Source organism: Myxocyprinus asiaticus, chromosome 22 (assembly GCF_019703515.2).
Source record: "Myxocyprinus asiaticus isolate MX2 ecotype Aquarium Trade chromosome 22, UBuf_Myxa_2, whole genome shotgun sequence".
NCBI classification, from domain to species: Eukaryota; Metazoa; Chordata; class Actinopteri; order Cypriniformes; family Catostomidae; genus Myxocyprinus; species Myxocyprinus asiaticus.
In genome coordinates, this window is record NC_059365.1 from 410,001 (window position 1) to 423,016 (window position 13,016).

The 13,016-nt window shown below is 41.8% G+C and overlaps 2 protein-coding genes and 1 long non-coding RNA gene across 5 annotated transcripts in view; 1 reads left to right on the forward strand and 2 right to left on the reverse strand.

Annotated features, from left to right (window-relative positions):
• The window catches only part of LOC127412752 (WD repeat-containing protein 1-A-like), a 14,900-nt gene extending 2,572 nt beyond the window's left edge, over positions 1-12,328 (reverse strand). Inside the window, exons 1-14 of one of the 2 annotated variants that reach the window (XM_051649367.1) lie at positions 12,167-12,328; positions 9,642-9,763; positions 8,954-9,044; positions 8,723-8,870; positions 8,425-8,605; positions 7,845-7,922; positions 7,654-7,734; positions 5,662-5,895; positions 5,257-5,346; positions 4,987-5,141; positions 4,732-4,819; positions 4,518-4,628; positions 1,217-1,390; positions 593-737 (exon numbers count right to left, since the gene is read on the reverse strand). In XM_051649367.1, coding sequence (XP_051505327.1) covers positions 593-737; positions 1,217-1,390; positions 4,518-4,628; positions 4,732-4,819; positions 4,987-5,141; positions 5,257-5,346; positions 5,662-5,895; positions 7,654-7,734; positions 7,845-7,922; positions 8,425-8,605; positions 8,723-8,870; positions 8,954-9,044; positions 9,642-9,763; positions 12,167-12,182 — 1,714 coding nt within the window. In that variant the 5' untranslated portion in view covers positions 12,183-12,328. Of the gene's footprint in view, positions 1-592; positions 738-1,216; positions 1,391-4,517; positions 4,629-4,731; positions 4,820-4,986; positions 5,142-5,256; positions 5,347-5,661; positions 5,896-7,653; positions 7,735-7,844; positions 7,923-8,424; positions 8,606-8,722; positions 8,871-8,953; positions 9,045-9,641; positions 9,764-10,258; positions 11,849-12,166 lie in introns of those variants that run through there. The other variant, XM_051649366.1, reaches the window with a different exon arrangement.
• The window catches only part of nudt6 (nudix (nucleoside diphosphate linked moiety X)-type motif 6), a 930,254-nt gene that overhangs the window by 3,910 nt on the left and 913,328 nt on the right, over positions 1-13,016 (forward strand). The gene's annotated exons all lie outside the window — the stretch shown is intronic.
• LOC127412781 (uncharacterized) lies at positions 1,452-3,468 on the reverse strand. Of its 2 annotated transcripts, none has more exons than XR_007892482.1 (3): positions 2,984-3,468; positions 2,721-2,924; positions 1,452-2,661 (listed from the first exon to the last, which is right to left on the reverse strand). It is a non-coding gene; the product is annotated as an uncharacterized LOC127412781 (long non-coding RNA). The 2 variants fall into 2 exon arrangements; XR_007892481.1 differs by having other exon boundaries at positions 1,452-2,543; positions 2,603-2,924.

Sequence of the window (13,016 nt, forward strand, 5' to 3'; positions counted from 1 at the left end):
TGTGTGTGTGTGTGTGAGAGTGAGTGTGTGTCTGTATGTGTGTGTGTGTGTGTATGAGAGTGAGAGTGTGTCTGTGTGTGAATCTGTGAAAGTGTGTGTGTGTGTGTGTGTGTCTGTATGTGTGTGTGTGTGAGTGAGTGTGTGTATGAGAGTGAGTGTGTGTCTGTATGTGTGTGTGTGTGTGTGTGAGAGTGTGTGTGTGTGTGTGTGTGTGTGTCTGTATGTGTGTGTGTGTGTGTGTGAGTGTGTGTGTGTGTGTGTGTGTGTGTATGAGAGTGAGAGTGTGTCTGTGTGTGTGTGTGTGAGTCTGTGAAAGTGTGTGTGTGTGAGTCTGTGAAAGTGTGTGTGTGTGTGTGTGTGAGTGAGTGTGTGTGTCTGTATGTGTCTGTATGTGTGTGTGTGTATGTGTGTGTGAGTGAGTGTGTGTGTGTGTGTGTGTGTGTATGAGAGTGAGAGTGTGTGTGTGTGTGTGTGTGTATGAGAGTGAGAGTGTGTGTGTGTGTGTGTGTGAGTGAGTGTGTGTGAGTGAGTGTGTGTCTGTGTCTGTGAGTGTGTGTGTGTGTATGTGTGTGTGTGTGTGTGTGTGTCTCACCTGGTAATTTGATCCTCTTCTCAGTATCGTTGATGGTCCACACATAAACCATCATGTCCATTCCGCTGGTGGCAAAGTGCTCGTTATCAGGTGACCAGGCCAAACACATGACCTTGGCGTGATGACCGTAGAACTCATTCTTCTCCTGAAACACACACATTAATAATGTATTAGAATAAAATTTTTCATTATAGTGTATTTTAGCCAGTGTTGGGAATGTTACTTTAATTTTATTTCATGTAGTACACATAATTAAGTTCAACTGGAGTCAAACCGCTCTTTAGAAATAATAATTTGATACACTATAAATAAGAAAAATAGCTAACTACATACATACTGTATATAACTTTCAAATGACATCATTGAGCTCTGTAATCAGTGGAGAATTTATCTTGCACAAAAACACTGATGATCTTGATTAGAGGGACAGCATTAAAATACTGCTCTGTATTCATTGGAATAAATAAGTGACCTTGAGTTACAGAAAGGCACAATATAAATAAAAGTAGCTTGTTACTATAAAAGTTACACTTTTGCCTGAAAACAGCTGAACTACACTGAAACATGCAGTAGTGTACTTGTAGTTCTTCAACTGAATAAGAAGCTAATAACAGTCTGCTTTACCGAGTATCCATCAGCGACAGTGAACACAGTGACGACCTTCTTCTCGTCGGTTACAGCAAGATACGCTCCGTCACGAGAGTACGACATGTCCGTCACCGGCCCTTGAACCGACAACACATTCCCATCATCCTTCAGTGTGTTTCCTTGAACCGAGTACAGATGCACCTTTCCATCCTGAAAACAAACGCAAGAGTGTTACATGAATAAAATCAATTAAAAGACATTAACATGGACTTTACTGTGAACGATACTCCGAATTATGGACTAATCATTACTTTTAGATAGACAGAAATTCAAAGTCTACACACATTTTCTATGAATTACTTTTCAATTCTCTTGGTATCATTGATTTCAGATTTAAATGCTACTGTCATGTAAATACGCTGGACTCTTCCAATGACACCAGCAAGTTCCATCCATCCATCTGCCATCCCAATGATAATCGAAAGTAATTAAATTATAATTAAAATAATGAACAGCAACAAGAAACATTTGAACACTAGATTGAGAATCATATTTATATCAATAAAAGGTGTCAGCTCAACTTTACTCTCAAAATAAGAACATGCATGTGTTCATATTTCAGTTTAATATTTAAGAGAGGAGAGATACCCAGAAGAACGACACTGAGCCATATGAAGAATAAACTGTCTGTCACGTTGTTAAACCAATCAGATCAGAGTAAACTGGTCAAGAAAAACCTAATTTGATTGGTTTTCAAGAAGCAGGTAGACCCGCCTTCCCTCCCGCACTTGCAAAACTCTTCTCAGTGAGAAATTCATCCCAAAAGTGTGAGTGCAACAAAGGGAAGACGGAACAGTGTACATCGGATTATTTCTGAAAATATTTATGCCACAAACACAAGTTATTTACACGTTTGCAATAGTTTATTTTACACATACAGACTGATTCTACATGGTCAGTCTGTTTTGCTGTTCATGACACCCTTTCTTTACTTGCATATCGCTGTTGCAGGTTTGCAATGTTTTTGGAAAGTTTAGGTACAAGAACAGAGCCAAAAGTGTAAGCGTGAAAAAAGGAAGTCAGAAGAATACAAACAACATTTACTCTGTTAATACGAAATTACAGATTCACAACACTTGACTGTATGGCTAATATTTGTTTCTTATGCTTGCAACTTGCTTTACACCTTTACTAAACGTTCTGTGCGCATGCAATTTATTTGAACGCTTGCAACTTGCTTTACGCCTTTACTAAACGTTCTGTGCGCATGCAATTTATTTGAACGCTTGCAACTTGCTTTACACCTTTACTAAACGTTCTGTGCGCATGCAATTTATTTGAACGCTTGCAACTTGCTTTACGCCTTTACTAAACGTTCTGTGCGCATGCAATTTATTTGAACGCTTGCAACTTGCTTTACACCTTTACTAAACGTTCTGTGCGCATGCAATTTATTTGAACGCTTGCAACTTGCTTTACGCCTTTACTAAACGTTCTGTGCGCATGCAATTTATTTGAACGCTTGCAACTTGCTTTACACCTTTACTAAACGTTCTGTGCGCATGCAATTTATTTGAACGCTTGCAACTTGCTTTACGCCTTTACTAAACGTTCTGTGCGCATGCAATTTATTTGAACGCTTGCAACTTGCTTTACACCTTTACTAAACGTTCTGTGCGCATGCAATTTATTTGAACGCTTGCAACTTGCTTTACGCCTTTACTAAACATTCTGTGCTTTACGCCTTTACTAAACGTTCTGTGCGCATGCAATTTATTTGAACGCTTGCAACTTGCTTTACACCTTTACTAAACGTTCTGTGCGCATGCAATTTATTTGAACGCTTGCAACTTGCTTTACGCCTTTACTAAACGTTCTGTGCGCATGCAATTTATTTGAACGCTTGCAACTTGCTTTACACCTTTACTAAACGTTCTGTGCGCATGCAATTTATTTGAACGCTTGCAACTTGCTTTACGCCTTTACTAAACGTTCTGTGCTTTACGCCTTTACTAAACGTTGTGCGCATGCAATTTATTTGAACGCTTGCAACTTGCTTTACACCTTTACTAAACGTTCTGTGCGCATGCAATTTATTTGAACGCTTGCAACTTGCTTTACGCCTTTACTAAACATTCTGTGCTTTACGCCTTTACTAAACATTCTGTGCTTTACGCCTTTACTAAACATTCTGTGCTTTACGCCTTTACTAAACATTCTGTGCGCATGCAATTTATTTGAACGCTTGCAACTTGCTTTACGCCTTTACTAAACGTTCTGTGCGCATGCAATTTATTTGAACGCTTGCAACTTGCTTTACGCCTTTACTAAACGTTCTGTGTGCATGCAATTTATTTGAACGCTTGCAACTTGCTTTTAACGTTCTGTGCGCATGCAATTTATTTTTACGCTTGCAACTTGCTTTACGCCTTTACTAAACGTTCTGTGCGCATGCAATTTATTTGAACGCTTGCAACTTGCTTTACGCCTTTACTAAACGTTCTGTGCGCATGCAATTTATTTTTACGCTTGCAACTTGCTTTACGCCTTTACTAAACGTTCTGTGCGCATGCAATTTATTTTTACGCTTGCAACTTGCTTTACGCCTTTACTAAACGTTCTGTGCGCATGCAATTTATTTGAACGCTTGCAACTTGCTTTACGCCTTTACTAAACGTTCTGTGCGCATGCAATTTATTTGAACGCTTGCAACTTGCTTTTAACGTTCTGTGCACATGCAATTTATTTGAACGCTTGCAACTTGCTTTACACCTTTACTAAACGTTCTGTGCGCATGCAATTTATTTGAACGCTTGCAACTTGCTTTTAACGTTCTGTGCACATGCAATTTATTTTTATGCTTGCAACTTGCTTTACGCTTTTACTAAACTATTTATTTGAACGCTTGCAACTTGCTTTTAACGTTCTGTGCACATGCAATTTATTTGAACGCTTGCAACTTGATTTATGCTTTTACAAATCTTACTCTGCGCATGCAAATCATTTAGGCACTATTTTACATTCATAGTAAACAAAGTAGTAGGTGGAGTTTCAGGTCACACCCACCGATGATATGGATCAATGGCAGCAAGAAGGTGTTTAGCAGCCGGTTAGAAGTTTTCTTCAAAGTTCACCCAGGCTAACAGTTACGAACCACCGAAACGAATGCAAAAACACCTTCTTTTTGCCCAGATTTTGTTCTAAATGACGTCATACCCGTTGGATCTTCGATTTCATAAGTATATCTGGGCCTTAAGTAAGCAGTTTTATGTCAGAATAAACTATGGTGTGGGCCAGACTTTATGCATGACTATCTGCTCAATGATTAGTGACTTACAGCTCCGCCCACAGCCACAGTCCCGCCTCCAGGGTGAACGGCAGCAGCTTCAGGCTCGTAACCGAGAGAGTCCAGAGTGAAGAGCTTCTTCTTGTCCTTCAACAGAACCAGCTGCACAGCAACACAAACACATTATTACTCTGAGGTGAATACATTGATTGACACATCACAAATGCTCATTATTGTGTGTATTCTCTGTGTGTAATTTCCGTACCTGTCCGATACACACGGCGACGGTGAGACCTCCGGGACCCACACTGACACACTTTGGCTGCATGTCCATTTTTACAACATCAGATGCACTAAACACACACACAGTATGTGAGAGGCATATAGACAAAGATAAATATATAGACAAAGTCATACAGTATGAGTATACTTGAGTCAAAGCCGTCACAAGATTCATAGTTTCAAAGGTAAATACATAAACAAGGTTACAGGTGTGTTTCTCTATTAATGTGTGTTTCACCTGTACTCTTTCTTTTTGAGGTCAGTGAAGCGGACGGTGTCATCCATACTGCAGGTGACCAGACGACCCGAGTCATCTACAGTCATCTTAGCGACCAGGTTAGAGTGACCCTTCCCCAGAAACTCCTCATTATCTCCAGTCTCTGAGTCCCAGTAATGTGAACACACACCAGGTCAAGGATTAACACAACAACCAGCTCACATTAACCAGCACTGATCATATATTCATCTTATGAAGCGTAATGCGGTCATGTTGTGGAGACTGAAGGATATTAATGTGTCCATCATGACTGGCTGAATAGATGTTTGATCGGCCGTCCACCGAGTGAACCGTCAGACACTGGATGGATTTAGTGTGACCCTGATACAAACACACAAACAACAGCATTAACAAACACACTGTTTTCCACTTAACAGTTAACACGGAGTATTTAAGTGAAGTCACTGTCATTGTTTCAGTCCAATCACACTATGCATTCATTTTTCAAACAAGCTCAGATTTCTCAGGTGCGTTTACTTAATTTGGATAATTCCTTTGGTGAATCAGGTGTGATGCACGCTGCGCAAATAAAGTGCAACATATGTAAATACATGTCATTAAATGAACTCATTCATGGTGACGTTCTGCAAGTTTTCAAAGTGAATGTGCAGACAGCTGTAGCGTGTGTTTGCTCACTTTGATGGTGCGCAGCGGGCGATCGGGGTTGTTCTTGTCCAGGTAGTTGATGTATCCAGACAGAGAGATGCTGAGCAGATGATTCTTCTGCCACAAACAGCCCAGCTGCTGGTCCAGAACATCAGAGCCCAGGTTAAAGGTCGTCACCGCTTTCCCACTGCCAACATCCCATAATTTAACCGTCTTATCACCTGATGCTGAGATGAGCTGCGTGCTGTCAGAACTCCAGCTGACCTGTGGGAGAGAGATGACATCATCATCATCATCATCATCATCATCATCACTGTTATAAACAATGGGCAGAGCTAGGGGTGGGCTATCGGGGCTTAATCCCCAAATGTTTTTAATTACTTGTAGGGTTGTAAAGAACCCATACTTTGGTATCAAGACAAATATATATATATTGTTTTAATATAAGTAATGATACAGGCCTTTCTACAGTATCAGTGATATCAAATATCCAATGCTGTCTGACTGCCGGATGCTTTCAGCATTCATGTGTACACATGCAAGAAAAGTGCTTGCAGCTTGCGGTTGTGGCAGTGTATGCTAACAGTCAAAATGTCTGGTGGTGGCGCAGTTACTCACCTCAGTCCGGGTGGCGGAGGACAAGTCTCAGTTGCCTCCGCTTCTGAGACCGTCAATCCGTGCATCTTATCATGTGACTCGTTGTGCATGACACCACGGAGACTCACAGCATGTGGAGGCTCATGCTACTCTCCACGATCCACACACAACTCACCACACGCCCCACTGAGAGCGAGAACCACTAATCACGACCACGAGGAGGTTACCCCATGTGACTCTACCCTCCCTAGCAACCGGGCCAATTTGGTTGCTTAGGAGACCTGACTGGAGTCACTCAGCACACCCTGGATTCAAACTCATGACTCCAGGTGTGATAGTCAGCGTCAGTACTCGCTGAGATACCCAGACCCCACAAGACATCAGATTTTTAAATTGACGTTGTCTCCTACATCCGAAAGAGGACACAACATATATATAAAACAATCAGCACCATGTGATAGGGATTGTTTATTGCAAAGAACATATCTGGCTGTTAATCTGCGTAAAATAACCCCAAGTCAAAAGAGTTATCCTGTTCACATTCTCAAATATAAAGTAAAACAGTAAAAGGAGAAAAGAAACCCTTATATAGACGGTTCCATGTTAACTTGGTGTTGCACAGTAGCCTATACCAGTGCCATAGCACTACCACGAACACGAGCTTCATAATAATGGCGATACCACAGTGTTTTTATTAAATACAGTTGAAGGTACATACCATATTTGTATGCAGCGAGACGCTGATAACAGAGCAAGGCATAGCCAAGACACAACTGCCATAATTCTGGGGGCCGTTCACTCCAAACGCATCTGTCTTATTCTATGCAAGCATGCGCTAGACGGATGTCTTTGACTGTTGCGTCGTGTCTCGCTATTTTTTCAGCATCTCGTGCAGTGACGATTCTTTTTGTTAGACACTTGATCAATTTAAAAGGAAATTCAACCTTTAAAACACGTCTCGAGACACCCGTGTTTTTTCTCCCCAATTTGGAATGCCCAATTCCCAATGCGCTCCAAGTCCTCGTGGTGGCGTAGTGACTTGCCTCAATCCGGGTGGCGGAGGACGAATCTCAGACCGTCAATCCACGCATCTTATCACGTGGCTTGTTGAGCGCGTTACCGCGGACAAACACAACTCCACACACAACTCACCACGCGCCCCACTGAGAACGAGAACCACATTATAGCGACCACGAGGAGGTTACCCAACGTGACTCTACCCTCCCTAGCAACCGGGCCAATTTGGTTGCTTAGGAGACCTGGCTGGAGTCACTCAGCACGCCCTCCCGTGTTCTTTTGTATTCTTTGCACTGCCTCTGTATTAGCCCGTCGTTAATAGCGCTCGGAGGTCTGGGCTAAGCACCGAATCTCCACTGACCCTAGAACTGCCCCTGTTCCATCAGTATCAGTCACATCATCACTTACAGCGTAAATGCCTCCATCATGGGCCTTCTCTCCTCCCAGAGATCCCACCTTATCTCCGGTTTTACCATCATACAGGAAAATCTGTAACAAGAGAGAGTTTTAGCAGAGAAGCTGCATCTCGAAATTCATCCATTTCTGAAATCTGTTGAACACACAGTAGCACATGACCTTTGCACTTTAATGTGTCTCACCTGTCCGTCGGCTCCGGCTGATGCGTAACGATTACCATCAGGAGAAAACCGCACACTGTTCACAAACCGACTGTGATCCTGCACACACAAATGCACACATCAACGCAACTGCGCACACACACAAAATTATTTTCATTTTATTAAAAGAGCAAAACATTTACATTTCACATTAACACTCGTTAGACTAATAAAAGGTCAGAATGTAAACACAGACGGTTGCAGTGGTGGATAATATGAAATCTGTGATGTCATCACACACACACACACACACACAAGAGGAGACTTGAGTTAATCAACAGAATGAGACACAAACATGATGAAATATGTTAAACTGAGCAGAGAGGACTACACCCTTATTCATAGAAAAAGCATCATCATATTAGCCTAAATATTTCATACATGAACACGCGAGAGACTGCCATTTACTCTGACAGGAAGTTCGGTAGATGTTCCTTACCAGCTACTACACAAATATTGTAGAACTGTGAAAGTGTGCCAAACACCAAGTCTGTGACTGTGGATTACAGCGGAACTGCTGTTGTTTCATTTGTGTTTTGTGTAAACACACAGTTGAACTTACACTCATGGTACATTTAAATTTAAAGGGTGGTCCCTCCAGGAATGTGGTGCAGTTGTCGTCACTGCCCGTCACCAGACGATACGGACGAGTCTGTTTGATGTCCACACTGTTGATGATCTTACTATGACCCACAATCTCACCGACAGATGAACCCGTATCCCAGAGAAACACTGCTCCAAACCTGCACACACACACACCGACCGCCATGACACCAGCATGTCAGATTCAATCAAAGACCACGCACTCCTACAATAGAAATCTGTTGAGAAAATAGGCGTGGCATGCGGCTGTCACTCACTTCTCTCGACCCTCCCCCACCACAGCGATTCTCTTGCTGTCTTCGGTCCAGGCGATGTCCTTGATCTTCCCTCCGAACGGCTGGTACTCGTACTTCAGCAAATGCTCTTTCTGCGTCGTGTCCCAGATCCGGATTTTCCCCGACACATCTGCAGAGAGAGAGAGGAATGCTCGAGAACTGACAAATCACTGCAGAAGCAGAACACGTCTCAGACACAGCAGCAGAACTCACCGCCCGACGCAATGTAGAATCCACTCGGGGCGTATTTCGCTACGATCACCTGATGCGGGTGTTCAGTGTAGACGTCTGCGATCGCAGGGTTCTGAAGATGACAGAAAAACACCATTATAATGACACAATATGTCGGTGATGAATAAAAAGAAATTCATCCACCTAAGGAAGAAGCAGCCTCATGGATTAAAGGACATTTAGACAGATCAAATATCACATTTTTTGATGAAAGAATTCATATACAAGCTGCATGTTTCTACTTGTAAACTCCCCAATACACTTCTATTACAAGTACACTAATGTAAACACAGTTTTGATTTTGGGTCTATGCAGTTCATGGTAATATTAATAAAGCTCAATATTTCATTAAAAGGACATTTTTGTTTACTTTTTATATCATAAACAATTTCAGTACTGTGCTGGGTCACCACTTGATGTCCAAAGTAAAATCTGGGTCCTATAGCGAAATCAGATGAGAACTGGTGGATTAAACCACTGGAGTCATGTGGATTACCTTTACGATGCCTTTAAGTGCTTTTTGGAGATAGACTTGCATTGTATGGACAAAAAACCTCATATCTCCATCAAAATATCTTTGTTTGTCATACAAGTTTGAGACGACATCAGGGTGAGTAAATGTTGAGAATCAGCTTTTTGGGTGAACTATCCTGATTGGTGGAAGACTTACATCGATGTTTCTGATTATCACACTCTTCCCGTTGGTATACAGGAAGTTGTTCCCTTTGGGGTCTCCGCCCAGGACTTTGGCCACGCCCCTCTCCATATGGGGCAGACTGGCAAACACGCGCTCTGCGGAAAAAATACATACACACTGTCAGATCAGTATTTACACATCTTTACAGCACAACATTACTGACAAAGCTTAATCACGGTACTGTCCGTCAGGCCCACGTGGAATTTTACTGCACTGATTTTGGAATGTATACAAGAAGGATAAATCATGTGAGATGGAGCATACAAGCAAAGTCTTTCTAGCAAGTCAGTCCACTGTCAGGTATCTTTGGAAAACTCTCGGAAGGTTACTTCCAGTCATGACAGTGCAGCTCCTAACTACATGAATGGGAAAAGACAGAAATGTCCTAAACGACTGGTCAAGATTATGATCAAAGAACATATTTCAAATCAGCAGTAAAATCTGACAACACTGGAATCATAACTTGTGCTTCTTTACCTCAGATTACGCTAAAAAACTAAATTTCTTGGCTTGTGTAGCTAATGCGCATGCGCATTGCTGAGTTGATTGACAGGTGATGTCTGTATCTAAAAGGTGATTGGCTCTTTCACCTGTAAGGCAGGACTTCTTTAATACATCTGTGGACCATTGGCTGCTGTTCGGCATTCCAATTTCTCCCATTCATTTTAACTGAAGTGGCTAATCTCTGATAAATAATCACCGATAAAAGTGCCAATGGATGTGTAGCACTCTGTGACTGATGGAATGACAGAGTTCATTCTGTGTATGTAGATTCCATGTGGACCTCATCAATAGTAGTAAATCGTTCTCTGGGTTAATAATTCCATCCAGCCAAATCTCATGCTCACAGTACCCATACTGCACATACACTACTGTACTACACTACACCGTACCATACTACACCATACTGAACTATACCACACCATACTGCACATACACTACTGTACTACACTATACCACACCATACTACACTACACCATACTGCACTATACCACACCATACTACACATACACTACTGTACAACACTATACCACACCATACTACACATACACTACACTATACCACACCATACTACACTATACCACACCATACTACACCACACCATACTGCACTATACCACACCATACTACACCACACCATACTACACCACACCACACCACACCATACTACACATACACCACTGTACTACACTATACCACACCATACTGCACATACACTACTGTACTACACTATACCACACCATACTACACTATACTACACCACACCATACTACACCATACTGCACATATACTACTGTACTACACTATACCACACCATACTACACTATACTATACCACACCATACTACACCATACTGCACATACACTACACCACACCATACTGCACTATACCACACCATACTACACTATACCATGCCATTCTACACTATACCACACCATACTACATTATACTATACCACACCATACTGCACATACACTACTGTACTACACTATACCACACCACACTACACCATACCGCATTATACCACACCATACTACACCATACTGTACATACACTACTGTACTATACTATACCACACCATACTGCACTATACCACACCATACTACACTATACTATACCACACCATTCTACACTATACCACACCATACTACACTATACTATACCACACCATACTGCACATACACTACTGTACTACACCATACCACACTATACAACACCATACTACACCATACTGCACATACACTACTGTACTACACTATACCACACCATAATGCACTATACCATACCATACTGTACTATACCACACCATACTACACCATACCACACCATACTACACTATACTATACCACACTACACTATACCAAACCATACTACACATACACTACTGTACTACACTATACCACACCATACCGCATTATACCACACCATACTACACTATACCACACCATACTGCACTATACCACACTATACTATACCACACCATACTACACCATACTGCACATACACTACTGTACTACACTATACCACACCATACTGCACTATACCACACCATACTACACTATACTATACTATACCACACCATACTGCACATACACTACTGTACTACACTATACCACACCATACTGCACTATACTATACCACACCATATTACACCATACTACACCATACTGCACATACACTACTGCACTACACTATACCACACCATACTGCACTACACTATACCACACCATACTGCACTACACTATACCACACCATACTACACTCACAACGACCAACACAAATAATTAAACCCGTGTGCGCGTGCACAGTCGCCGAACGCGCGCGCGCGCGCACACGCACACGCACACACACACGCACACGCACACACACACACACACACACACACACACACACACACACTCCCTCTCTCTCTCTCTCTCTCTCTCTCTCTCTCTCTCTCACTCACACACACAGACAGACAGACAGACACATGCATACACATATAGAATGCGAACTTACTGAGCTCGTACGACATAACGGCGTTATTTCCTTCCGCTGAATGAACGAATGAATAACTGACTGCGCGGAGATTATGTACCCGTCCGGATCTGTGCGCTTCTGTCACCGGCTGAACGCGGAAGAGGCGGCGGCGCTCGAGCTCGACGCGGCTTTGCCCATATAAGGTAAAGAGCGTTCGGGCTCGAACAGACCTGAGCTCACACGCCCGACAGGAAGTGACGTTGAACGTGACGTTACGTGCGACGACGGCAGAGATCAGCTTTGCTTTAAATGGCTGATGAGACTCTTTGGCCACAAGTTTCACTTAACATTGTGCTGTAATGTGCAACCCCCATTAAAATTCACGTATAGAGTCAATGTTATGGTTTTATGGCAGAATGATATATATTTATACATGCGAATTATCATCAAATATACCAAAGTAATGTTGTCTTGTAGAGTATTAAGTAGCAAAAAATATATAAAATCTTCAAACTGTATGAAGAAATATTCAAAGTCTCTGTTGTTTATTTCTCTTCTTTATTAATTACTGTCATCCATTGTTTTTGGTTTGATACTTCCCTTTTAATCGTCAACCTTTGTATGGTGAGTTATTTCAATAAATAAGGGTGTGACTCATATTTTTTGATGTAATGAGTTTAATTTAGCAAGCTCATCAAATAGCATGTTGGGGTTATTATAAGAGTTGTAAATGCACTCCCATGTATGTCATAGGTGTCCTAGTATATCATAATGATTTAGTGCTCATATAGGTGTGAACTGACCTTTAGTCTACCTGAAACAGCACATACAATATTCTCTCATAAAGCATCTCATGGTAGGATTAATTGTGTATGCTTTGTCATTTTAA